The 27,450-nt window shown below is 49.2% G+C and overlaps 1 protein-coding gene across 12 annotated transcripts in view; it reads left to right on the top strand.

The window, feature by feature from the left end:
- CYLD (CYLD lysine 63 deubiquitinase) overlaps window positions 1-5,687 on the top strand; it is a 65,608-nt gene extending 59,921 nt beyond the window's left edge. For all 12 annotated transcript variants that reach the window (XM_025852450.2, XM_073884374.1, XM_025852454.2 and 9 more), the window contains one exon: window positions 427-5,687. In XM_025852450.2, coding sequence (XP_025708235.1) covers window positions 427-611 — 185 coding nt within the window. In that variant the 3' untranslated portion in view covers window positions 612-5,687. The remainder of the gene's footprint in view (window positions 1-426) is intronic.
- Window positions 5,688-27,450: the final 21,763 nt, after the last annotated feature.

The following is a 27,450-nucleotide window of genomic DNA, read 5'->3' as shown; positions in this document are numbered from 1 at the left end:
AAGTGGAATAATACTCATTTCGCTAGATATGCTCTAAACTGGATGATCTCATGGTGGAGCAACCGGGGTCCTTCTGTCCGGGAGGAGACATAGGGCATGTGAGGAGTTGGATGTTGTGTGATTACGCATATTATGGAACGCTGTTCCCTCACTGAATACAGAGAAGCCTATAAGGTGGGTTTTGGACTTTGCTCAGGATATGCTTCCTTTTGGCCCCAGAATCCTTTCAGAAACCAAGAAGTGAGAACACTGTCAAGACTTAAAAGGAGCCTTGAACTTCTAGGAATCAGAAGTAAAATAAGGTCCTTCAGATCTTGGAAATCCGCCTCCACTAAATTTAGAGTCGCAGGATCGCTTTAGTAGGCCGGGGCGGCCAAAGGGGTTAGAACTTGGCTGCCCTAACTAGAGCTCTTCCTCTTTCCTCAGGCGGCCAGAACGGCTTCAACATTCCTCAAGTTACCCCATGCCCAGAAGTGGGAGAGTACCTGAAAATGTCTCCAGAGGACCTGCACTCCCTGGACTCCAGAAGAATCCAAGGCTGCGCACGAAGACTTTTCTGTGATGCGTACATGTGCATGTACCAGAGCCCAACCATGAGTCTGTACAAGTAATCGGGGTCACATCTGGGTAGGGGCAGCGGCCGAAGGCAAGGTTGTCGTGTCACACTGACCTGAGCTAGCAGTTCTGTTCTGCGTCCATTGCCGGCAATGGATGTCTTTGTGGTGGTGATCCTGCTGAAAGGGAGTCCTGTGTTTAAAAAAACAAATTGCTTTTGTGTTACTGAAGTATTTAATAAGAAGCATTTTGCACTCTAGAAAGTATGTTTGTGTTGGTTTTTTAAGAAGTCTAAATGAAGTTATTAATACCCGAAGCTTTAAGTTAAGTGCATTGATCATATGATATTTTTGGAAGCATAAAATTTTAATTGTGACAGTTTAAAACCTCTTTTAGTCCATTGAGAATGTAAATAAATGTGTCTTCTTTATGGACCAAGGATATGAAATCATTTTTCCTTTTAGCTAATGGTTGCCTTGAGGAAGAAATATGTTGGTTTTATTAAGAGTTTACTTTCAATCCAGTTATGAAAATTGTACTGAGTTTGATTTGTTAATTCTCTCCTATATAGTGCTGAGCCCTGCATGCCCGCACCCCACTGAGCTTCTGTGTCTCTGCAGTAGTGGCCAGAAAAGTACTTAAATCCCTTTAATGGTGTTGTTTTCTATTTGTTCTGGTTTTGAGATATCTCAGTGATTTTTGTCATAAAACGTCTATTTTTGATGTAACTTTCCTGGGGGATTCGAATATACAGCAATTGAAGCTCTTCATTCACACCAGTAACTGTCAGCTGAGAGGTTTGTTTGGGTGTTTTTTGTCTTTTTTTTTTTTTCGTAAGGCTCTCTAACTATTTTATGGAACAGGGCACAATGAATTTTATTAAAGGGTTGGGGTGATAAGTAGGTTTCTACACAAATATATGGCCCATCAGAAAATAAATTTGAACCTGGAATACTCAGTAAAATCTCTCTGAGGAGATGTATTGGCTTTCTAAACCTCTCCTGTTGTGAGGAAGACCGTCCAGAACGTAAGTGAGGTCAGCCAGTCTGCTCACTAAATCCAGCTTGATTTCATGGGAGATCATGGCAGTTAAGAATCAGATATGTTACTGAAATGTTTGCAGCAGCTTCATCCTCCTTCTGGTGAAATAAGTAGAACACGGATGTGTTCCTAGCTCATGTCCACAGCGCGTGTCGAGACCACAAGTGGATGTTGTAGACTAGAACTGCAGATTATAAACATCAGTGCCGTGGAACGTGCTTTGGTCTGTGTTTGCTCCAAGTGTCCTTTTGTGGTATTGTTGTCCTTCTGGACTTCCTAACCATGCAGAAAAACAGAAGAGTTGTCATGTGTATATAGCATATGACTTCATACATCATTTAATGTAAAAAAAAAAATAGAGTCTTTATAAACCCTGCAATTAGTTTTTTGAAAGTCACATTTACCTCTGGTTCTATCACTCCATTTTGCTGATACTTATTAGCTTTATAAAGTGTAGCAAGGTAGAGAAACTCTTTCATCTTGTAATTTTTTCATTTTTGAAATGAAAAAGCACATAAATTTTGCATGAGGTTTTACTAAATGCTTGGGTGGGGCCGGGAGGTGGATACTGGGTCAGGGGTTGGGGGTGAGGAACCCAGGCTCTGGGGCTGGTGCCGCGTCTGTCCACCGTGGGTAACAAGGGAGGGGCCTGGGGTGCACGATATCTGAGGTCTCCTCCAGCTCTGACCTACAAGACCAGTCACCCCTTAGTATAGCGATGTTGAGTGAATAAATGGATGAATGAGCTTATCAGTGTGATTTTTAAAATGATTATCTGGAGGAATGACCAGGAATCTCTGTCTAGGTAAGAATGGATTTAAGAGTTAAAAAAGAGGAGAAAGTTCCTTTTCTTTGAAACAAAATGTACATTCAAGAAGGTCTGTCCTGCCCGGCCTCTTATGGCAGAAAGCTTGAAGAAGACCCATATGGATGCATGCACAAGCTTCCCCCTCCGGGATATGGAGGCTCTTTCCAGGGGGAGGGGCCACATCCGTAAATTATTTCTAAGGATATTTCCTTCAAATAGAACCTTATGTCCTTTCACTGTTACCTGGGGGAGGGAGCACTCAGTAAGGGGAAGCCAGGGCCAGCCGTGGTCCTCTCTGCGGAGGGGTGAGGCTCTTCCCCTGGCCCTGGTTGGTCCCTTGCCCTGTCCCAGCAGAGCCCGTGTGGCAAGTGGGCACCCTCAGGGCTGGGCTGTGTAGCACCGGTGGCTCAGGTACCTGGTGATCTGTTTAATTTTTAGCCTTAAATTTCCTTTAATACTTTCCTGTTGGCTTCTAAAATGTTTTGGTTCTCCCTTTTTCCATATCCTATCTAAAATCAAGATGGCAATCGAGTAGAATTATTTATAACATGGCTTATGATTCATAGCTACAAATAGAAAATGTAACAAGTCCTGTTCGCCCACCTCCCAACTAAATTCACACTTGTAAGTTTGTGTGTGTGTGTGTGTGTGTGTGATGTGTGTGTGTGTGTGAGCGCTGGCGTAGGGGGTGGGAGGGAGATGGGGCGGGGGGAGGAAGGGGAACCATGTCGTGAGGTAGAGGCTAAGTGTGTGTGTCCCTCACAATCAGCTTTATAAAGGAGTTACAGTTTGACTCCATCCCTGAAAGAATGTTTTATAAGACTGAGAAAACACATGGAAAGCCAAGAGAAACAGTAACAAAAGTCACTAACATATAGTTGTTACAATTGCCAAGGATGACCTCCTTAGAATAGTTTAGGATTTTTGTAATTCACATTTGCCAGAAGGTTACGGGTAAATGGCTTCTTTCTATCCCTTGGATTCATTTATTTTTTCACCTAACACATAATTCAGGAACAAGAGAAAGATGTAGTAATTAATCTTATGCAACTTGTGTCATCATGCCGAGTCCTGTTGTTTGAACTTGGCATCTTCATAAGTTCAGGCTTTACTCCCCTCCTCAGGTAGATTCCCATATCCAGCTAGATAATGTCGCACCTGCTTGGCTGATCGGAGACAGAGAGGTGAACCGAGAATACAGCAGTAGGCCTTAGCTGAGCGACTGCCCACCAACGAGTATTTATTGGACATTTATTACTGAGGACTGTGTCAGAAGGAATAGGAGACAGGGTCCCTGCCTTCGAACAGCTTAGCACCTACTTCTGACCACAGAATCTCCACTCCTGGTGGCTTCAGTGTTAAGGGCACCAAGTCTTGGGGAAGCTCTGGGACTCAGTAACAAAAAAAGGAGTGACCCGGGTCCACCCCTTTCTCTGACTCTTGCTCTGTTAGCCTTAGATGACTCCTTCACTACTTTGGACCTTCGTGTCCTCTGTTTAACAAGGGGGTTGGAATATCACGTTTTATAGGGAAAAATACAAACTTCTGGGTCCCACGCCACACCTGCTGGATCTTCATGAGTGGAGCTGAGCCTAGGGAATTTGTTAGTAAAAGGCTCCACCAGGCGAGCCTGATGACCAGCCAGATTTGAAAACTACTGAGCTAAAAGATCTCAAAAATATCTTTTCTTTATGTGATTGATAATGTTATAGCATCCATTTTTCTACCTAAACGTAGGTAATTGGATGTTGATCACACTGTTTGTCTGTGTTTATGTATGAATTTATATAAGAAATGCATTTGAGTATATATACCTCAGCCCACTGTTTCCTAGAGGTTTTAGCAGTCTTTGGAACACACACACGTCCTAAGAGGATATTTGATATTATTTACCTGGACATTTGTCTCCCATTTTATTTCTTTAGGGGAAACTGAGGCTCTCTCTGGGTACCAAAGAAATGGAAAAAAGCAAACTCTTGTGCAAAATTAAAGAAAACATTATTTCGTACTATCTGCTACTTGATGAAAATCTTAACATCACATGAGAAGATTTTTCGTTGGGGTAATAGTTCCTCTTATCATGAAGCAAAATGTCCTTGTTAAAGTAGGTGGAGTATAATGTTTCAAATTAAAAATAAGATCTCCTTCTCTGGCAGTTAGTGGTGTTAACAACACACCCACGATTCCCCTTCAATGACAATAATACTCGAGTCCCCCAAGGCACGTGGCGGGGAGTGGAGGAGGAGGGCGTATTAAAATGGAAACCAGTGTGCACATGGGAGGGTGGAGGACGACAGAAGGTAACCCCCTCCAAGCGGGTGTGGTGCTTGGGGCCCCATGACGGCAGGGTCTCTGTGCACCTGCTGCCGTCCTTGTCACTTGTCAGAGACTAGGCTTGTGGAGCGTGAGGCTCCCTGCAGGGGGTTTCCCTTGCACTTGTCCATGTTCCTTCCAGAAGTTTCACTGGAGGGAAAAGAGAAGAAAGGACGCTTCATCTTACTCTACATCCTGGGGCAGCTGCAGGGTCTCTCTTGAGTCAGGGAGCAGTGCTGAACAGCCAACCAGCAAAGGTGGCCAAAGATAATGGAGACGCAGGGAAGGAGCTATTCCTTCTTCCTGATCCTGGTCAACACTGGCGTTTGCAGGAGGCCAGGTTGGTTTCTTGACCCTCAGTCTTGGCCATTTTTGTTTGAGCACATGTCAGAGTCTCTCATTCTCTCACATAGGTTGGGGGTGTGGTGGGAAGGGAAGGCCAGTTATGGGGGAGGGTGGTCCCCCCAGGCACCACACACCTCAGATCTCTCTCTCAGTCTTAAACACTGTCCACTGTTGCTTTGTACATTTTTTCTGGAGAGATTATGTTGGAGACTCCACCGTCTTTGATTTTGTGTTGTGAAATGGCCTATAGTACTGTCGAATTTTAACTCGAGAGTCTAATGTCCTGTCACAAACATTCACTTTTTTTTTTTTTCCAATCCCATTTGAAACTTCCCAGGGAAGTTGTGGTTATTCATAAATTGGTAAAAAGGAGCACATTTTGTACTACATGTTGCATATCTGCTATCTTGTTTGACTTTTTTTTTTTTTTGGCCTGAAGAACATCCTGTATTTATGAAGATATTCTTTAAAAATAACACCCCATAAAAAACCCCTTTACTATCAGATTGCTCTGATTTAGCCTTAATTTTGTTAAATTTTTTAGAGATGAATGACGTGCTGCTGTGGAAAGAAATGTACTATATACTATTTCTGTATCATTAAAATTAAATTTTTATGGTTCCTTTTCCTTGGATTTCTTTGGGAGAAGGGTTTTGGGTGACGGGAAAACTGGGGTTGACTACAACCTCTTACATTGTTGTGGGTGCCAGGCAGGTGCCCACTTTGGGGGAAAAGCTGTACCTGGAAATGCAGCCTCTACCCTCATGACGGCCGTTCTAGAAAACCTCGCAGATTTCTTCTGCTCTGGGCAATGTGCCAGTGGGTTGCTTCCTGGCATCACGGTTCCCAGTAGTTTCTCAAAGTAACTGGGCATTTCTGGGTTCTGGCCCTGATGAAAGCTCAGTTCTGCCGGTCTCTAAACCACTCCAACTAGCAGCTGCCCTCCTGAGCCTCATTGTCTCTAAACATGGGCACAAAGCTGTCGACTAGAATAGTGTGTCCCGGTCCCCCACGGCTGCCGAGGAGGCGGTTCAACACTCTGCTGTCCTGTCTGACCCAGAGAACTGATCACAGGATGCTACACGGGCTGACACTCTCATCTCCTGGGTACCCATAGAACAAGTCCTCCTCAAGAATTCCTTGGAGTTCGGGTCCCTTGCTGCCAAGGTAGGAAAGCCAGAATGGTCTAAGTGATACTGAAAATAATAGTACATCCGAGAACCTTGTTTCAAAACCCTATAGCTGAACGAACACATCGGTGATCAAGGAAACGTTGCCATTTTAGCATCCTTCGGTCAGACTCCAGGGTTTGCGAACTTTGTCCTAGATGCCATTCGTAGGGAGAACATTAGCGTGGCAGTGAGGATGTAGGCTCACTGTGGGTAGGGACCACCCGGTGAAAATGAGTCCCGGTCGGAGGAGAGCTGAGTGGCTTGGCAGAGAAACCGCCAGCCCATTCTAAGCCTCCCTTCCTGGGGCCAGGCTGGGTGCTCTTCTGACTCTCGGAGGCAGGTCGTCCCCCACTAAAGCCCGCCATTTAGAACAGCAGCTCTCATCCCGGCTGTACGCTGAACTCGAGCACGGAGACTTCAGACCTAGAATGCCTATGCCTGCCCAAGCGATTGGAATCTGCAGACAGGGCCAGCCAGGCACTGGGTGTTTTGCAAAGCTCTTTACATCTGTCCAACGTGCAGCAAGATTGGGAGCCGCTTGTCAGGAGCACTAGGGCTTTTTGAGAGATGTAATCTACTTGTCATTCCCCGGTGGAACTTTCTGCTCCGGGAAAAGAGGATCGTGGACTTGGACAAGCTCCCAAGGGGAAGTGGAAAATCTCTTGTGGGGCTCCTGGCGTCGACTCTTGAGAAAGAGCCTTGGAAGTGTGTGTTGGACGTGTTCTGGAGGCAGGAGAAAGCATCTGGAGGCAGGATGAATTTCACTACTTCTGAACAGAGGACTTTAGAGTATGACGAAGATGCCCTTCTCTCCATTCAGGGAATATTCCAGATGGTGTGTAAACTTAGATGTCATAAACAAACAAGAAAACGCACCGGGCCAGTTGGGTAAGAAGTAGGGGAGTGTTCAGGAAGAGACTCGGATTTGGGGGGGCAGCCGTCGCGCTGCACTGGGGATGGTCACGTCCGTGTGCGTTGCCCGCTTTGGAGGACTGTTTTGCAGCGCCGAAGGTCATCGGAGGAGGAAGGGGTTTCTGAGGGCTAAGCCAAGAGTCAGGTGGGTGAAGACTGATCCGGACAGCGGTGACCTTCATCACAGACGCAAATTATATCCGCTGCTTGGACTCTTGAATTTCATACATCAAACCATTCCCTTACAAATAACTCCTGTATCTGTTTTAAATACTGCTTTTTCCAAAGTAGTTTGCGGTCGCCGACTTTGCCTGGGCTGCCTTCTTGAGCCCCCCCCCCCCCACTTTGTGTGGTGCTGAATGGGGCCTTGGAGGTCTAACCGTGCGGGTGCCAGGCAGCGGCAGGCACAGTCTCATCAGCCTGTGGAATAAATGAGGTCAGGCCTTGGACCATGATCTGTGGCTTCCTAGCTGCCCATTCTAAATAGCTAAAGAGAGGGGCGCCTGGGTGGCTCAGTCGTTAAGCATCTACCTTCCACTCAGGTCATGGTCCCGGGGTCCTGGGATCGAGCCCCGCATCGGGCTCTCCGCTCCGCGGGAAGCCTGCTTCTCCCTCTCCCACTCCCCCTGCTTGTGTTCCCTCTCTCGCTGTGTCTCGCTCTGTCAAATAAATAATAAAAAAAAAAAAAAGAGGCAAAGCTGTTCCCTGGAGTGTGGCAAGGTGGGGTTACCATATTGCCATCTACATTCTACATATTTTAAGGAAGTGTGTGTTTTACTCTTTCTGGCCATCTCTGCAAACTTTAGACTATTTTGTTTAGATTATTTCCAAACTGTGCCCTCTAGGTTGCCCCTTGTGGGTGGGATGGGCCGCCTCAGGTGGAAGGATAAAGTGCAGCTCAGGGTTTCTGCTCAGAGGTCAACTCCTCAAAGAGGCCTTCTTCACAGCCCACGTTAGCAGGTAAATGATTAACAACCCGCTCTCCAGGGAGAGGAAAAAGCCCTGATCTGTAGCCTTTGCTGATTTTGTGGTGTAAATACTCTCACCATGGTCAATGGCGAGCTCGGTGTGCCATTTCTGCAGGTGGATTTGGAAAGAGATGCAAGTAGGATTGCACGTACGTATGTAGCATTTCCACTGAAGACAATAGAGACCTAAATACCTGAGCACAGACCAGGGGCAGGGGTCACAGCCCTTAGACCAAACCCAGCTCACTGCCTATTTTTGGAAATATTTTATTGGAACACAGTCCTGTCTGTTCATATTACACATCTACGGCTGCTTTTTCCTAGTAGTCACCATGGAAACTGTATGCCCCACTCAGCCTAAAATATTTACTGTCCCGCCCTTTACAGAAAAAGTTTGCTCACCCCCAGCATAGATAATTGTAAAATGTAAGATAATTCAGAAGTGATGAGTTTTAAACAGAACTTACTAAATTAAATTTAATGATAACTTTTAAATATAACTTATTTACTGTGAGCTTATGTAATTTAACTCTGAGAATAGATGTGTTTAAGAACTGGCTCTCTAAATTCCTGGAAATGTAGCCATCGGCTTCTGAGAGCCAGCTCCGGCCAGCACTGGTTCATTCTCTCCACTGCACCTCTGGTGCAGTGCACCTAATGGTTTATTGTGGTCTCTTTGCATTAGAAGCAGGGACTTTGTCTAGATCCCTCTGTTCCCTTTCCTTAGCACCTTAAACAGTGCCCTGCACAAAGTAGGTGCTCAGACATTTGCAGAGTGAAAGAAGGAAATTTTAGCCTTGAATGCGTGGAAGCCAGCCTGTTCACTATTGTTGGTGTGGCCAGAATTAGATCACTGTCCCTACATCTTTTGAGATAATATAAGAGGTCCCGGCCTCTGGTTCCCCACATACTGCTTCTGCTGAGAAGTGGAGATGTTGTAGAATTTCCCTCATAAGACTTTATGAACTTGAGATGAACCCATGCATATACAGTGCTTGGCACAGCCTGGTACCCAGCAAGCCCTCAGTCAACGGTTGCCACCAGCAGCTGCAAGCAGTCGTGGTAGTATCATCATGAATTTGAGAGACAGTTTGCAAGTCTAATCAACACGTCTCTCTCCACCTCGCTTCTCCCTCCCCGTTCTTATTTTGAGGTCATCTGCTCAAGTCTTCAGATTGCTTTTCCAGATTTAGATTTTCTTATTGCCAAGGGGTCCTTTTGGCGCAGCACCGCCATCTTGTGGTCGTAATGGGTTATGGCAACGTCCCCGATCTTGACTCCCCGCTCCTCTGGCAGCCAGGTCCCAGGTTAGGGAAGCAGCAGGTGATTGTTGAAAGCAAACGTGGCAATGAGGGTTTACATGCCAGGTTACAGATGACATCCGGGAGGGTTTAGGCTTCGTCTGTGTCATTTCAGGACAGCTGGCTAGTTGGGGGGGCATTTCTGCTTGTTGCCTGTCTTCTCCCACTGTCCGTCTTGTCCTCTCTGTCTCTCCTTCCTTCTACCTTAAGCTTTCAGGTGGATTTCTGCTTATTTCAGACGAGTTAGTGCCATCTACCGGGCAAAGGCCGCAAGGTCGGATGTGAGGTCTCTCAGGGATCTGCAGGGGAAGGAATTACCCACCCGTGGCTTTATGGGAAGAATGTAGGCAAATAAAAGGATCCTGATGTCAAGCCCCTTAATTGTTGCAGATTTCTTCACTAGAAGCCTTCTTCTATGAGGGAAGGAGGTGCGGGGAAGGGCTGTTAGTGTGAGCCTGGTGGCTACTGTGCTGAAGTTAAGTTTGCCTACACTTGTCAGGGTCTCTGTGAAAACCGGTCACACTCTCATCAATTTTTCCTAAAGGGTGGTCTGCAGACCACCTGCATCTGGGTCATCCAGGGTCTTAAGAAGGCAGGCTCAGGGGCGCCTGGGTGGCTCAGATGGTTAAGCGTCTGCCTTCGGCTCAGGTCATGATCCCGGGGTCCTGGGATCGAGTCCCGCATGGGGCTCCCTGCTCCTTGGGAACCTGCTTCTCCCTCTGCTTCTCTCTCTCTCTCTCTCTCTCTCTCTCTCCCTCTGTCTCTCATGAATAAATAAATAAAATCTTAAAAAATATAAAAAAAAAAGGCAGGCTCAGAGTCCACCGCTCTCTCCCCCCAAACCGTGCAGAATCATACTCTCAGAGCAGGACTCTGGAATCTGCATTTTGAGCACCCCCTCCTTTTCTCCAAGTGAATCTTATATGCACTGGAGTTTGAGAACCACTGCCCTGGACCCTGCCTTTGTAGAAAAGACTGTTTTCTTTCTGCAAAATCTGGAAAGAATTTGCCCTTGGATTAAGGCTTTAGTAAACTGCTTTGTGTGCTAGGGAGAGCACCCATCTCTTCACAAAGCAATGACTCCCGCCTTCACTCATTCTGTGCGGTGGATTGTTAACAGAGCCCAGCGCCCCTGGGCCGGTGCCCAGCCCATCACAGGTGATCCTCCTGACTCTGCTGCCCCTGGCAGCCACATCCCACCCACCCTCTCTCACTCCGCTCTGCTCTGCAGGTGGGGTAAAGCCCCGGCCACACACCTGTGCCCAGGCTCAGCACAGGGCTGTGTTGGAAAGATTCTACAACTGGTGGTCACCACCTTCCTAGGTGGCTTCTCTCTGAGCCTCAGTTTCTCCATCCGTAATACAAGGGGTTGGGACTCTAGTCTCTCCTGTCCTTTCCAGCTCTGACATCCAGGGGGGTTCTGCTGCTTTATAAGCCCCCTCTCCATGTTGCACTCATGATGCCGGTTGGGTCTGGTGTGTGTACAGACGCCTCCTCAGACTGCTGACTTCTCTTGTTTGGTTCTTCCTTGGCCCCCAATCCTAAACAGTTACGCACAGATTGTGAATGACATGGGTGTTAAGACGTGCAATCTTTTTTTATTTTTAAAGATTATTTATTTATTTGACAGAGAGAGACACAGTGAGAGAGGGAACACAAGCAGGGGGAGTGGGAGAGGGAGAAGCAGACTCCCTGCTGAGCAGGGGGCCCGATGCGGGGCTTGATCCCAGGACCCTGAGATCATGACCTGAGCTGAAGGCAGACGCTTAATGACTGAGCCACCCAGGCACCCTTTCTTTTTTTTAAAGCCTTAACGTTTTGTATGCCTCATACTCAGGAATTCTATTGCTAGGACATTTTCTTTTTTTAAAAAATATTTTTAAAAAATTTTATTTTTTTTGTGTGTGTGTGTGTGAGAGAGAGAGAGAGAGAGAACAAGTGAGGGGGCGGGGCAGAGGGAGAAGCAGACTCCCCACTGAGCAGAGAGTCGGATGTGGGACTCGATCCCAGCTGGGATCATGACCTGAGCCGAAGGCAGACACTTAACCGACTGAGCCACACCAGGACATTTTTCTAAGGATATGATGCTCACAGGAGTGGCCGAGATTACCCCTAAGACTATAGGCAACATTGTTTATAACTGACAAACTTAAACTTGCAGGACCTTGATCAGTTCAGGGTATGGCTGGACTATGTATGCAGTGCTCTGCAGCCATCCAAGATTCTTCTAGGACATCATCTTTTTTAATGACATGAGCAAAGGTCTACAATGTATTAGTTGCAAAAAACTGGGTTATAAAAACTTACATAACACATCTGGCTTGGCTTATAAAAAGATTTGTGTGAGTGTCCTGAAAAGTTGGCGAGTGGGACCCCACTGACTGCCCTGATCACAGTTACCGCCAATGAGTTTTATGTTTCCGTGTTTCCCCAGTTGAGACCCGCGGCTGACTGAGTGACAGGGCGTGCAGGGAGGGTGGCTAGGCAGGAGCCGTTCATCAGATGGAGATACTGGATGTGGGAAAGTTTGGGAGCTGTGAGCCAAACACCGTGGGGATATTTGGGAGTTTGGGGTGGTCATTTGGGAGGTCATTTAGCGTGATGAAGACCCAGGTGCACTGCCACCAGTTTTGCAAGCAGATGACCCCCACCTCCTGGCAGCCCTGGCAGGAAGGCCCCTGGGAGTGCGTGGGAACTGGGAAGGAAGGCGGGAGGGGCCCACGGAGCCCGGAGGGCTTTTCCGACCCCAGGGAGGGAGTGGACGGCAGATGGCACCCGAGGGTGAGGCCCCCAAGACCTCAGCATATCAGAGGTGTGGCTGGGGGCGCGCTGGGGGTGCTGCCCATGGCTGGATCCACGCAGAAGCTCTTTGTTCCGGACCAGCGAGGCTGAATGAGGGGTCTGCGCAGGGCAGCATAAACCTCCAGGATCAGCCTGGGGAGGCTGAGGCAGCTGAGCGGTCGTCCGGTGCGTGGTGCTGAGCAAAGAGAACTCACTGTGCTCTGTGCGTTTTGGTGCAACGCAGATTCAGGCGACGGCCCTCGGGCCTCATCTGCTCCGCTCTCCGCGGCGTGTTCCATCACCTAGAAAACACCCTCAGCCGCCGAGTGGCCAGAACACACACAGAGAGAGGTTCATTTTACAGGTGGAGAAACTGAGGCCAGCGGGATCTGCTGCGATGTTCTGGGAGTGTGAGCCCGCCTCTCCCGGGGCCCTTGGCCAGGGCTGCGAGCACAGAGTCTGCTGCCTGCTTTGCAGCAGAGAATGGGGAGGGGAGGAGGGCAGTGCCCCACCCTGAATGGCGCTGCCCCTTCCCGGCCTTGTGTGCTCAGGGCCCGGGATGGGGGGGCCCTCCGGACCCAGGCGGCGTGGCGGGGTCTGCGAGAGGGGCATTGCAAAGGGCTGCATCGGGCAGGACCGTGTGTCTTGGACACCAGAGCAGGGGGCCAGGAAGGAAGTGTGGGGCCGGCTGCATTCCTGCTGGTGGCCCAGGGGTCTGGAGTGGGGGTGAGGGATGGGGGGCATTGTGGGGGGCGCTGGGGAGCAGGAGGAGCCTCACAGGACTCTGCAGCCATGGGTCCCGGTGGGGAAAGAGGCTCGGCTCTGCCCTGAGCGAGGCGTGTCTGTGCCCCGGGCCTTGGTGTCCCTGCTTGGCGAGCATCGGGCCCTGGGCTAGGTGCTTCCTAGGTGCACTCTCTCATGCTGGCCGGAACCTCCTCCCAGTTCCCAGATGAGGACCTCGAGGACTGGGCAGAGCCAAGGGGACTTGAACTCGGGGCCGCCTGGCTCCGGAGACCTGGCATTGACTCTAAAATAGGGGTAGTGTTGGGGAGGGAGTCCCAAGACCGTTCCCTCGGCTCCCACCTGCTCCTGCTGGGTGCCTGTGGGTCTGTGCTCCAGCCAGCTGCCCCACCCCCCACCCCCCACAGGGCACCCTGCCTGCCAGGTAAGGGTTGATCGGATGCTCCGTGGGTGTGGCCTGGTGTTTGGAACCATCTGGTCCACGGTGCAGAGAGCACGCCACCACCCTGCCGGGGACTGGCGCCCCTGCATGGCAACGCTGAGCTGGGGTGGTATTGAGCGGTCCCCAGGCCACCTGCTGCAGGCAAGTCTCCGTGTGGCAGCCGAGAGCAGGAGCCCGGGCCCCCAGACCTGTGCCGGGCCTGGGGACGCTCTCCTGCCCACCCTCCTGCCCACTGGGCACAATGTGCATGGGCTCCGTGATCTGCCTCCTTCATGACAGGGACCCTTCCAGCACCAGGAGGCCTCCCTCTGCTCCCCCCCCAGTTCCTCCTCCTGACCCCAGCCACAACGACTATTTTGACTTCGGTCTCCCTGGCTTCATTTTGCCAGGTGTTCGTGTCCATGTAAAGGGAGACGCAGCTCTTATACACTTCATGTATGTCTGTGATTTTCATCCACTCCACTTCACGGCTCTGGAGTGCCCTGTTAGGGAAATACCCCATAATTTGTTTATTGGGTCTCCTGCGGATGGACATTCGGGTTGTTTCCAGGTGGGGGCTATTATGGCTACATGGCCAGGAACCCTCCTGAGCATGTTTTTTGGGGGCACTCACGTAAGCCCAGCTGTGAATGCCTGGTGGTAGATCCGCTGGTCACGGGAGACAGGTGCGTGTTGGACTAGCAGGTCCTGCCACACCGTTTCTCAAGGGGGCTTTCCCATTTGCACGCCCTCCTTTCCTAATTTTTCTCAGCCAACCTTACAGTAATGAAACAAGGAGGCCATTAGATGGGGACGCTTGGCCTCAGTGAGCCAGCCAAAGCCTAAGCCGGAGACTGTGTGCTGGGCTTGGAGGACATGAGACCCCAGACCTGTCGATCACAAACAGCCAGCGAGGCTCCCCCAAACCAGGCAACTGCCCAAGCGAAGCCCTAGCCAATCACAGAGGGCCCCTCCCCTTTGCCTCTGCACTGTCCCTGCAGAAACCTCTCTCCTAGGCTGAGGTGCCCCTAGCCACTTTTGTTTTGGCACTGCCCGATCCGAATGGCTGGGCACTCCAATAAACCCTTCAAAAAATTGTTACATGCCTCAGTTTACCCCTGAGCACCGACTTCACAGAGCTGTTGTTTTATTTATATACAGTATTTTAAGGAAACAGATGAGTTTTGACGAACTTTGTCTTTGTGTTAAAGTTCAGTTACTTTGTTCAGTTACCTCCAGCTCAACGGGTGTAAGTGTGCGTGCTTGTGCGTGCGTGTGTGTGTGTGTGTGTGTGTGTGTTCCCCCTTTTCTCTAAATCCAGGCCCAGCGCAGAATGAGAAAAGTCTCCAGAAGTTCAAGTTGGCAAGCAGGCCTTATCTTCAATACCATTAGCATCAGGGGCCTGGGCCTTTGGAGCAGTTGAGATTGGGTCCAACCCTTCATTTTTAAAGTTGCAGAGCCTACAGTCTATACCACGGGGCGTCGCGATGCTCCTGGGGCATCTAGTTCGTGCGGTGAATTGGAGACAGAGCTGGACTAGAACCCAGATGTGGGCTGGGCCCTTTCACCCTGGGATGTTCTGTCTGCCCCCGGGCGGTGGGAGAAAGCAGAGCGAGGCCGGTGCTTGATCTCGAGCTATGTTGTCCCCATCTCCTCTGCACCCCTCGCAGGACGCCCCAAGCGGTGTGGGGGGGGGGGGTCGGTCTCTTCCCTGAAAGCCTGAGTGATCCAAATAAAGGTCCTTCTTCATGAGCATCTCCCAGCCGAAGGTTCTTCCGTGCTCATGTTATTTTGGGTGTCAGAACTTTCCTCCCGGGTGCCCCTTCATCCACAGGCCTCAGAGGGCCCATGTGGGGTAGGGAAGAATTTTCTCTACCCTTCTGGAAGAATCTGGGGTTAGCAGGCCCAACTGGAAGAATCTGGGGTTAGCAGGCCTCAGCCTGTTGTTTTCAGCTGCAAACATCCAACACGGGGATGTGGGTCCATCAGCACCCTGACGTTTCAGGACCCTGCGAGTCTTGATTTATCACACACGGTCTCCTCCTGCCAGGCCTCACCCGGCTACGGCAGAGACAGCGTCCCCTTGTGGATAGGCCACCTCCCCTGGGGCCCTAACTCGGCCTAGATGCTCTGGGAAACCAGCCAACCTCAGGCTGCTCGGAGCCGGTTCACCGTATGCGCCTTGATGAGCCTCAGTTTCCCCACCTAAACAATGAGGCAGGGTCCTAGACCAGGGCTCCTTGGGGATCAGGGAGGTAACAGAAGGAAGGGAAGGGGGTTGATGCTGTGCAGGGAGTGGGAGAAGCAGAGAAGCAGCCCAGGGGAGTCTGATTTTTCAAAGTCAGGAATTTCCAAAAGCAGTGAGCTCTCGTGGTTTGTAAAATACTGGCAAAAATTGAGTGTTTGGGTTTGTTTTCGAACATGATATGGGCCCCCCTTTTGTGAGCGCTGGCCCAGACACTGGGTCCCAGCCCCTCTGAACCTACATTCCTTCTGTCCGGGGCCCTGGCTGGGCGGCGGCAGGCTGCAGAACCCCAAGGCTGGGGGCTTGAATTCCGACCGCCTCTCACACCCGGTCCCCACCCCCAGCATCCCTGCTGTCACATCGTAGCACCCCCTTAGCAGGGTCACCTTCCTTCTGGGGCGTTTGATCTGGCATGTGAAATTCTGATCAGATTGCCTTGTGAATGAATCGACTGTCACGAATAATAGGGCAAAGGGCACCAGCATTGTGTCCTAAATATAACCGTTCCAATTAATTATGGGTTTAATTAGCATAGAGTGGGAACAGCCCTGGAAAATCATACTTCATGGGTTACGGATGCCCTGGCAACTCTTACATGAAGGGTGATACCGGGCTGGGGTAGAGATAGTTATTAATAAATTACTCCCATTGTCAGAGACCCTTATTCATACAAATTAGCAGGGGATACATAATCAACTTTAACTGTATAATTTATAATAATTGATTTCATTTTGACTGACCACTAGTCGGTTACCAAATACCCTCGGAAGAAAAATTGCCCTATTAGGGTAAGTTTAATCCTAAACATAGCTAATGAATCCTATTACTTTAAGGTCATATTTGAAGCTTTTGTTAATTGTCAGAACCATTTTAAATTGATTAGAGTTAAATTAAATCAATGTAATGTTTAGAAAAACAATATTTCTAATGGATGAGGCCGGGCTGACCTCGAATAAACATATTTATCAACCGATTCCCAGTGACGAGAAGGGGAACAGCTGGGCCCATAATTCACATTTGTCTATAATATGGGAAATGTCACCAGGCAATTAGTTATGTCAGGTAATGAACAGGGAGCATGGGGACTCACCTCTGGCAGCTGGGGTGGATGGGGGTAGAATGTTCCAGACCCAAGCTGCTGCTCCCCTCTGGATGGCTTCCCTGTCCCCCAACCTCAGCGCAGGGCTCGCCGGCTCCCTCACCGGCACCTCTCACCCCATCTCAGCCCTCGGGGTTCACGTAAGCACCATAGCCACAGGGAAGCCTCACTTGACCCCACAGACTCCATCAAGTCCCCCAGGTATGGGCCCTCAGGGCAGCGTGGGCCCCTGCCGTAGCTGTCAGACTGGGTGACTCTCCGATGGCCATCGTGAGCCGCCGTGTGGCTTTCCCTAGCGCGGGCTCCCACATGCAGACAGCTAACAGGTAGTCCATGAAGACTCGCTAGATGAATGAAGGAAGGAGCGACACAGGACGCTGGCCTGCCGCTCCGCATGTCCTGGCTGGAAGGAGAAGGGTGCCGTCTAGCACTCCCTGGACACTTACCGGGACCACGTGCTTTATACGTATGCCGCTAGCTTTTGTTAGGTGGGCGCTGGTACCACATGGTACAAAGTAGCTAAGTCACCCACATTGTCTTGGCCAGAACTCAATCTCAGGCCTGAGAGAATCCAGAGCCCTTTCTGGGGCCTCTGTCCAATCAGGAGGGCTGCCTGTAGGAGGTGGTGTGGGGAGCCTTAAGGGAAGGTTTGGAGTTCCCCAGGGGGCAGGGGGGATGCTCTAGGCTCATTCCCGAGGGAACGAGTTGGAGGTGGGAAGAGCAGAGGTGGAGGAGAGGAAAGAGATGGGTTATTCCAGCGGCTGCCGGCTTACTTGCCCAACCCAGTCTGCGGCGGGACAGTGGGCAGGCAGGAGTTCCTGGGGCAGGGGGGTTGGGGGAAGGATGTCTAGACCTGGCATGAGTCCCTGATCAGAAACGTATTCAAGGGCGCCTGTGTGGCTCAGATGGTTAAGCATCTGCCTTCGGCTCAGGTCATGATCCCAGGGTTCTGGGATCGAGTCCCACATCAGGCTCCCTGCTCCTTGGGAGCCTGCTTCTCCCTCTGCTTCTCTCTCTCTCCCTCTGTCTTTCATGAATAAATAAATAAATAAAATCTTAAAAAAAAAAAAAAAGAAACGTATTCAAAGTGTTGACTTGGGTGGTTGACTCTGGCCTCAGTTTCCAGGGCTGTGAAATGGGCTCCCGGCCCCCCACCTACCCCCCCCCCCCCCCCCCACAGAGGAAGGACCTGGAGCTCAGCCCTGCTTCTGCCGCTCTGGCCGGGCAGACACCAACCACAGGCCAAGCCGACGTGTTGCAGGGGTGGGGGATCTCCCACTTGATTCGGCTTCTGCTTGGGACCCCAGGGCAGAGTGCAGGAGGCAGGCAGGCTGGGATCTTTTGAGGCTGCTGAAGCCTGAAAGAGACCAGAGACCCCTGAACACACAAGAGCGCCCAGGATAGCAAAAGCATCCCGACTCCCTGCCTGGGGAGACAGCTTTGAGAATCAGCCGGATGCAGCTTTGTCGTGTCCTCTGAACCGGGCAATTTCCAAAGCTCTCAGGGCCCCAACGCCGAGAAAAGCAAAGCAGCAGATTCATGAGCCCCTCCTCCCAAATGAGAAAACCCGGGCCAAGAGTTTGTTGCTCCCCGCAACAGAGCCAGGGTGGGCTGTGCCAGAACTCAGCTTCCTGCCTCCGATCTTTCTAACGCTGCCGGGCTCTCCTTTCCTCCAGGGTGTGGCTGACCGTCTGCCCACTCTTGCTGATGACCAGACTGATGGGGGAGACAAGGGTGCAAGGCCCCCAGCAAGCCACGTTGTGCCAGCGCCAACCACAGCTGATGGGTACCGTGTGTTCTCCTTGGGCCCAGCAGTGTTTGCTAAATGCTTTCCAGATACTGTCGTAATTAATTCTCACAAAAATTAGGAAGTATTTTTATCACGATCATCCCATTTGGGGGATGTTTTCACAGAGGCACTGACAGGTTAACACCTTGCCCAAAGTGGCCCAGCTCCTAAGTGACAGAGCTGGGATTTGAACCCTGGTCTCGCTCTGGGGCCCGTGCTCATCAGCCTCTCTTTCTCCTCTGGTCAGGAAGATGGAGGGCCTGGAGTCATTTCTGATGACCTCCAACAACCTCATCTTCGATCACAGCTTCCTTAAATGGCCATAGGTTTTTCTTATTAAAAACCATTTTTAAAAAGCAAATACAACCCGAGCTGGAGTAATCTGGGCAACAAAATAATGAGCTGCTGGGTTGCATTATAACCTAAAGGAACAAGTTAATACACAGGATTCCATACTGATATACATAAATGATTGACTAAATTTAAAAGAAGGGACAGATCCCCCTTTCCGAAAATGATGGATAACACGGAGCTGGGAGGTGAAGCCTCCCTCTCTTCGAGTCGGGGCTGATCTCAGGGATTGGCTGCTGAAGAACAGAATGTAGACGGGAAAGAACAGCATATTCCCAGTGGGAAACCAGCAGATGCTACTGACCAGGTGACAGGTGACATCACTTTTGTGAAGTCCTGGGGCCCTCATGTACCCCACATGGTGTGATGGGAAGGCATGTCACCCTTGTGCTGTTCTTCCCCCAAACCTGTACCCTCGTCCGGTCACGAGAAGACATTAGAAACACAAACACCTGACTGCTATTCTTCAAAAGTGGTCGAGTCACGAAAACCAAGGGAAGTCTGAGAAACCGTCGCGCGCTTAGGAGACGTGCTGATTCGACGCACTGGGGGATCCTGGGTGGGGACGTGGAACGGGAAGAGGACATTTGTGCGACACCTGGTGATCGCTGGGTAAAGTCTCCTGTTGAGTTAAGAGGATTGTGCCAGGGTTAGTGCTTTTGCTTTGACAAATGTACCCTAGTTACGCTCCCATGAAGGGAGATGGGACGGTGGGTATACAGAACCATATTATCTTTGCCAGTCTTTTGTAAATCTAAAAATATCCCCAAACAAAAAGAAAGCTCATTAAGAAATTACTGATATAGGGACGCCTGGGTGGCTCAGTCGGTTAAGCATCTATCTGCCTTTGGCTCAGGTCATGATCCTGGCGTCCCGGGACAGAGCCCTGCATCGTAGGGCTCCCTGCTGAGCAAGGAGTCTGCTTCTCCCTCTCCCTCTGCCCCTCCACCCTGCTCTTGTGCTCTCTCTCTCTCAAAAAAATAAATAAAATCTTAAAAAATAAGAAATGACCGATAGAAACATATGGTTAAAAAAGATGTCCAGTAGTATGAGAGTGGAAAGGGAATCTTTCCCCCACCTGTGCCCCTCAGTTCCCAATTCCCTTCCCCAGGGTTAGACATTTTTACCAGTTTCTTATTTCCTTCCAGAAATCTTTTCATGAAGAGACACAGGTAAATAAATACCCACTTGCCTTTTCGGGGCACAAACGGGACACAGTCTGCACTTGGTCCCACGCTTTGCTCTCTTCACTGAACCCCATAACCGGGCACCTTAGTCTCTGTACACAGCGGCGTTGCGTTCTATTGTTTGGTTGTCTAGCATTCATTTCGACTTTGAGGTTGCTTCCAGACTGTAGGGTTTTTGTTTTTCTTCTTCCTTATTAAAAAACAAGGATTGGTGTATGGTAAGAGAGAAACTTTCTAGGTGCTTTGATCATGTAATAAGCTCTCTCCAGGCTGTCTTGAGGCCCTGGCCAGATGTCAAGTGGTCCTCGAGGGATGAGAGCTTTCCTTTATGGGCTCCGCGTCCCCCGTGCCCCCCCCACCTCTGTCACTGGAGGGACCCGCGTGTTGCTTCGAGCAGAGGTGGCTGCCGTGGGTGGGAGCGTGGCTGGGAGCGGGGCTCTGGGCAGGGGGGCGGCCGCCAGGGCAGCGGGGCCTCAGGGAGGGGGGATCCCATTTGTTGTCGATGGCTCTTGCGTGAGTCAGGCGCCTGGTAGCCCCGTATCGATCTGTGTCTCCAGCAAAGGAAGGGCACTTGGATCAACCGACTCCAGAGGCAGAAAAAGTTGGAGTCTGACATTTCATTCCGTGGAGGGAGGGTGTGCAGAGCGGAGGCGGGTATAAGAGCAGACACTGGAGAAGTGAAGGTGCTCTGGAGGGTGTGTACGGTGGGCCCAGGCCGCTGTGGGGCGGGACGGCTGTGTCTGTGTCTCTGGAAGCTCTGCCCCTGCATGGGGGGTGGGGGGAACCGGAGGCTGTGGCCGGCAGCATTTTCTCCACGTTGCTGAGGTTGCAAACTCGCAGTCTGTGGGGTGTCTGGACACAACTGGGAAAGGTTGCCAGTGGTTTTTTTTGTTTTTGTTTTTGTTTTTTAATGAAGATGTCACATAAAATCTGGATATCCGCCTTTTCTTGAGAAACTGGAAGAGGAAGCATGTTGGGGCCTGCTTCCTAGAGGGGCGACCAGGGGCTGGAGCTGACAGCAGAGGACTCCGGGGGCCAGTCTTGCGCGCTGCGGGTCTCCATGACCCCACCTGGCCACCGTGTCCGAGGCCTGGACACCAGAGATAACTGAGTTTGCCACCCCCGGCATAAAGAGAGGGACCTCTGGGGTCCACGGATCCTACCTCCAGCAAAGATCAAGGCTGGTCTTATTTCAAGCGGAAGGAAATCCCACTGCGTCATGTGTGAATAGGAAGAGAAGGGTGCAGGGAAGTGACCTCTCCCAGGCACTGACCCCGTGCCAGGCACCTTATAAGCACGTCATAATCACACAACGCCCCTGTTGCTGGGGTCTTAGTTCCATTTTACAGATGGGAAAGCCAAGGCTCAGAGAGGCTAAGACTGTACTTATCCCTGACACGTGGCACGGGGTCTGGCCCTAGGGAGGCCTTCGGTAAGCTTCTCAGGATGGCGAACGAAGGAATATTTGAGTGCGTGGGTTGTGTGGCAGTTGAACACGTCTCGTCCTGTGGTCTTCCCTCTGTGCATGTCTGTCTCTGTCCAAATGTCCCCGTTTTGTAGGGACACCGGCTGTACTGGATGAGGCCCAGCCTAACTTGATTACCTCTGGAAGGTTGCCATCTCCAAATAAGGTCACATTCTAAGGTGCCAGGGGTGAGGACTCTCACATACCCTATTTTGGAAGGCACAATTCCACTCCCAACGGGTGGCTTTAAGACTCAACTTCATTTGGCCAAACGAGTTCCTGTTACCTGGCTCTCTCCTCAGTGCCACGCCGTTCTGTTGACAACCTAGGTCGGGGATGACTTTTTTGTCACTGTCCCCCTTTCCTGCTCTGTTGATCACAGAACTTCTTATTGAGCCTGGCTGTGGTCTCGGAATCCCAGACTCAGTTCTCCTGATGCTTGCTTCTGCTCTTTTCACCAAGTCTGACCTAGGCCTTCTTTCTGCTTGGTTCAATCCTGGCCCCCAAGGCCCCATGCAGGGGTCTGCTTTCTCCCTCTGTGAAGCTCTCCCTGATCATCCACGCAAAGAGTATCTCTTCTTCCAGGTACCCTAGCAGCACAAGTTCTGGAATTGTCCCTGTAGGAAAGGCTCTTGTTGGAAGGAAGAGACCTGGAGATGGATTTGTACCGTCTTTGCTCAGGAGTCAGAGAAGCTCCACTGTTTCCTTCAAAGTAGGAGAGAGGGGCTGATGGGGATGCAGGGAGGGCCTGTGCCCCTCACTCCTTTGTCACCCCTGGGCTTGTGTACGTAGTACTCACCTCATTTACCTCATTTGTTGTGTCTCGACGCCGATCTGTTTGCCTGTGTGGTTGACGAGAACCTCTGTCAGGTGGGACACGACAAGTCAACCTGTTTTGCCTTTGGAGGAAGCCCGCGGCCTGTTCCTGGGGTGACCTGAGGGGAGGGTGGGCCTGGCCCAGGGCTGAAGGGAAACATCCCCTTCTCTCAGGGATTGCAGATACAGCGGTGATAATTTTTAAGACCTGGTCCTCCCTGCTCTGAAGAAATGGGGGATCTTAGTCTTGTCTCGCTAATGATTTGGGCTCGAGGTTTCAGTATCAGATGGAGATTCTTCCTGAATGGCTCTGCAGAGGAGGGGTGGAAAACAGGAGGGAGGGGGCAGATCCTCCAAGCTCATTCACCCAAAGTAGAGCCTGGGCGTAATGAGCTCCATAGTGGCTCTCCAAAGAGTTTTTCCACCCTGAACCTCAGAATGTGACCTTATTTGGAAAAAGGGTCTTTGTGGATGTCGTCAAGGTAAGGCTTTTGAGATGAGGCTATCTTGGGTTAGAGAGGGGACTAAATCCTGCGGGGAGTGTCCTGAAAAGGGACAGAAAAGAGGAAGACACACGGAGTCACACAGGGAGAAGGTCACGTGGAGGAGGAGGCCATGATGAGAGGGAGGCGTCCGTAAGCCAAGGAGCACAGGCTGCCAAAGGATGCTGGGAGACACAGGAAAGCATTCTCTTTCAGTCCCTGAAAGAGTGTGGCCCTGCTGATACCCCCCTTAGGACTCTGGCCTCCAGAACGGCGAGAGAATACGTTTCTGCTGCTTTCAGTGAGGCAGAATATGAGGTTCATAGCAGACGTCTCTGAAGGGTGGCACATGTTCTGTGTGTCCCTTCAATAGCCTCCCAAGGAGAACTGGACCCCATGTTATGCCAAGCCTTCTCTGGGTCTGCCGCCCACCATGTCAGACCCTGGCATGGCCTTGGTCTGAGGGCCTCTGGGAGGGAACACAAAAGCACACCCCTTTGGTGCGAGGCTGCAGGGTGGGGGGCAGCGTGGGGAGTTGGCGGGAAGCGATGGAGTGGTCGTTGGGAAGAGAAAAGGCTGCAGGGTGGGGGCAGCGTGGGGAGTTAGGCGGGAAGCGATGGAGTGGTCGTTGGGAAGAGAAAAGGGGGCTGGAGCTCTGAAGCCTGCGGTCCACCAAAGTGAGGCTGCCATTCTTGTTGGGTGGGGTGTGGGGCCCAGAGAAGATCTGTGAGGGGTGCTACTCTGAGGCTGGTTGGATGGGGAATCCTCTAGGTCAGCCACAGACCCTAAAATCCCACTACTGAATCCTCGGAAGAGCTGGGAGGGGTGAGTCCCACAGCAGTTACTCCGCAGGTCCTGTTTTCCTTTTATAGGTTGCATCCATGATGGATGGTTGGCGACATTGACTTCAGTTTTCTAAAGGCACAGTGAGAATGGAGATGCTTGTGGAGCACTCTGAATGCACATACCTAGATTTCTAGGAGATTTTCTCTTAATCTTTCACGGGTGCCTTGCCTGCACCCACTCCCAGCACAATGTTGAAAGCAAATTGTCGCTATGGAGTCTTCGCATGAGGTACACTCAAATTCTGTTCAGTTTTTTTTTTCCACTCGTATTTCATGGGCTGAATACTATTTAAGTCCTATTACAGGAACACTGGCATAATGGGTTTGAGAGCAGACCCAAGGGATTGTCAATCATCACCCAACCCAAACTGGGGGGCGGAAGCAGAAGTGAGCTTCTGCCCCGCTGAGACCTTCTCAAACTTCCACGTGCAAAGGAATTAAGGGGGGTGGGGCTGGGGTTCTGGTGAAAATGCAAGTCCGCCTCAGAGGACATGAGCTCGGGTATGGGATTCTGCATTTCTGCCCCGCCTCCCACGGGCATGGTGATCCTGCTGGCCTGGGGACAATGCATGGTGAAGGCAGAGAGAGCAGTATCGCAGCCTTGGCCGACTGTCACTAGGTTCCACGGTGCAGAGGGAGAGCCTCCGTTAACCAGACCAGTCGGCTATTAGAGGTGCCCAGGACTGCAGCATACAGCTGGTGTCTGCATCCCTATACTTCCCCCATCCGCTGAGTCCACTTCTGGTCTGGCAACCAGGTGGGGTAAATCGCTAAGTGACTGCAAGCTTCATGGGAACAGCGTCAGCTCAGTGCTTAGCATGTACTTGGAGCTCCTTAAATCTTTTATTTCTGTGTCAGGTTTATTGAGGTAGAACATATGGTAAAAACCGCTTTAAGAAGTGAACAGTCCCATGAGTAGTTTTGACAATATACAGTCATGTACCAGCCACCACCCGGATATGGAACATTTGCTAACAGCCAAAAACCTTCCCTCGTCAATTTCCTCCCCATCCCTACTTCCTGGCAACCACGGATGTGATTTCTGTCCTTACACTTTTGTCTTTTCTTGAAAATCATGTAAATAAAATCCTACAAATCGAGTCTGGCTTCTTTCACTTACCGTTATGCTTTGGAGACTCATTCATATTATTGCAAAGATCAGCGGTTCGTTCTTTTTTATTCTGAGCAGTATTCCATCCCATCCATTCGTTGGTTAATAGATTTTGGGGTTGTTCCTGGTTTAAACCAATATAAATTATACTGCCACGAACATTTGAATATAGGACTTTGTGGGGACATGTTTTCATTTCTTCCAGCCGTGGAGGTGCTGGATCGTAAGGTGAAAGTACATATTATGGCTTTTTCAAAGCCTGGCAAAAGGTTTTCCAAGAGAGTGCTTGTTGCATCAGATTCTTACCACCACGTGGATCACCAGTCTTAATTTTAGCCATTCTAGTAGGGGTTCTTAGTATCTTATGGTGGTGTTAATTTGTATTTCTTTAGTGAGTAATAATGTTGAATATCTTTTCATGAGCTTATTTGCCATCCATATATCTTTCTTGATGTAATACCTGTTCTGGTTTTTGCCCAATTTTTTTTAAAGATTTTATTTATTTATTTGAGAGAGAGAGAATGAGAGACAGAGAGCACAAGAGGGAAGAGGGTCAGAGGGAGAAGCAGACTCCCCGCTGAGCAGGGAGCCCGATGTGGGACTCGATCCCGGGACTCCAGGATCATGACCTGAGCCGGAGGCAGCCGCTTAACCAACTGAGCCACCCAGGCGCCCTGCCCAATTTTTTTCTTGGATCATTTTGTCTTATTATTGAGTTGGAAGAGAGTTCTTTATGTATTTTAGATTCAAACATTTTATCCAGTGTTTCTCAGTGTTTTTTAATATTATCTTCCTCTTCTCCTCTCAGGAGCCTTCTTAGACATTTTTCATAATTCCCCATCATGAAATTTATTACCATGGATATGATGTATATTTGTTTATGCGCTATTGCTATTTGGAGGGCCACACGCCATTGTGCTATTTAAAAAATTTGGGGGGAACCTGCGTGGCTCAGTTGGTCAAGCATCTGCCTTCGGCCCAGGTCATGATCTCAGAGTCCTGGGATGGAGTCTCACGTCAGGCTCCCTGCTCAGCGGGGAGTCTGCTTCTTTGTCCCTCCCCTAGCTCGTGAGTGCTCTCTTGCTCTCTTCTCTCTCTCCCTCGCTCTCTCTCTCTCAAATAATTAAATAAAATCTTTTATGAAAATAAAAAAAACAAAAATCTCTTAGTTCCCAAAGAACCAATTTTTGCTCCCTTGAGGGTATATCACCTCCATTGTGAATGCATGCTTTAATCAGATATGTGTTTTGCAGATATTTACTCTCAACCTGTGGCTTGTCTTTTTATTTTCTTAACATTATCTTTTGAAGAGCAGAATTTTTAATTTTAATTTTGACAAACTCCAATGATTTCTTTTTACGATTTGAGCTTTTTGTTTTCTATCTAACAATGATTTGTCTAAACCCAGATCACAAACATTTCTCCGATGTTTTCTCCTAGAAGTTTTGTATTTTTAGCACTTACATCTAGGTTTATGATCTATTTCAAGTTACTTTTTGTATGTGGTACAATATAATGGTCAAGTTTTTTTTTTTCCTTTTGAAAGGAATGCCCAATTTTCTAGCACCGTTTATTAAAAATACTATTATTTCCCCATTCCATTACCTCTGGCACTTTGTCAAAAATAAACTGATCATTATATATGGGTCTATTTCTGGACTCTTAGTTCTGTTCCACTGATCTGTCTGTCATTATATAAATGCGACACCATCTTGGTTATAGTAGATAGCCTTATAGTAAGTCTGAAATTAGTATGATTCCTCCAAAGATCAAAAAATTTGATTTTTTTTTTCAAAATTGTTTTGGCTATTCTGGGATCTTTATCTTCCATGTAATTATTTTCCATGTAAATGTAGAATCAGCTTCACAATTTCCACAAAAAACCTGCTGGAATTTTGATTGGGATTCAATTGGATGTCTCTAAGTATTTGAAGGAGAACCGACATTTTAACAATATTGAGTCCTCTGATCCATGAACGTGGTATGTCTCTGCATTTATTTTGGTCCTCAATTTTTTTTCTTTCAACAATGTTTTATGGTTTTTAGTACACAACATAGCTGGATTGATCAACAGCTATTTCATATTTTTCAAAGCTATTGTAAATGGTCTTTAAAATTTTTGATGTCCAGTTGCTCATTTCCAGGACATAGAGATATAAATGATTTTTTGTATCCTGATCTTTTATCCTGTGATGGTGGTAAACTCACATAATAGTTCTAATAGCTCTTTCATTGATTTTATGGCAGAAAAAAAAATTGATGGTGGAATTTTTTTTTTTAATGTAGATGATCCTATTGAATGTGAAAAGATGCCTTTTATTTCTTTTGCTTTCCTTATTGCACTGGCCAGGCCCCCCAGTACAAATTTGAGGAGAAGGGGTGTGGACCTCTGTTATTAGATCCATTGACATGACCATTTCATTTTTCTTTTCTCAGTCTGTTGATGTGGCAAATTCACACATTTTTGAGGGCCAATCCAATTTTTCATTTCTGGGATAAAACCCATTTAATCTATATATTGCTGAATTTTATTTGTTCATTTTTTAAAAGTATTTTCGAGTCTATGTTCATGAGGGACATTGATCTCTAGTGTTCTTTTCTTGCAATATCTTTGTCTAGTTTTGGTATCAGGGAATGCTGGCCTCACAAAATGAATTGGAAAGTAGTATCTCTTCTATTTTTTGGAGCAATATTATTTCTTC

This window comes from Callorhinus ursinus, unplaced genomic scaffold (assembly GCF_003265705.2).
Source record: "Callorhinus ursinus isolate GAN/ISIS: 27379988/994484 unplaced genomic scaffold, GSC_fseal_2.0 scaffold56, whole genome shotgun sequence".
NCBI classification, from domain to species: domain Eukaryota; kingdom Metazoa; phylum Chordata; class Mammalia; order Carnivora; family Otariidae; genus Callorhinus; species Callorhinus ursinus.
The sequence above is the reverse complement of the archived record's forward strand: the minus strand, read 5'-3'. Positions and strand labels throughout refer to the sequence as shown.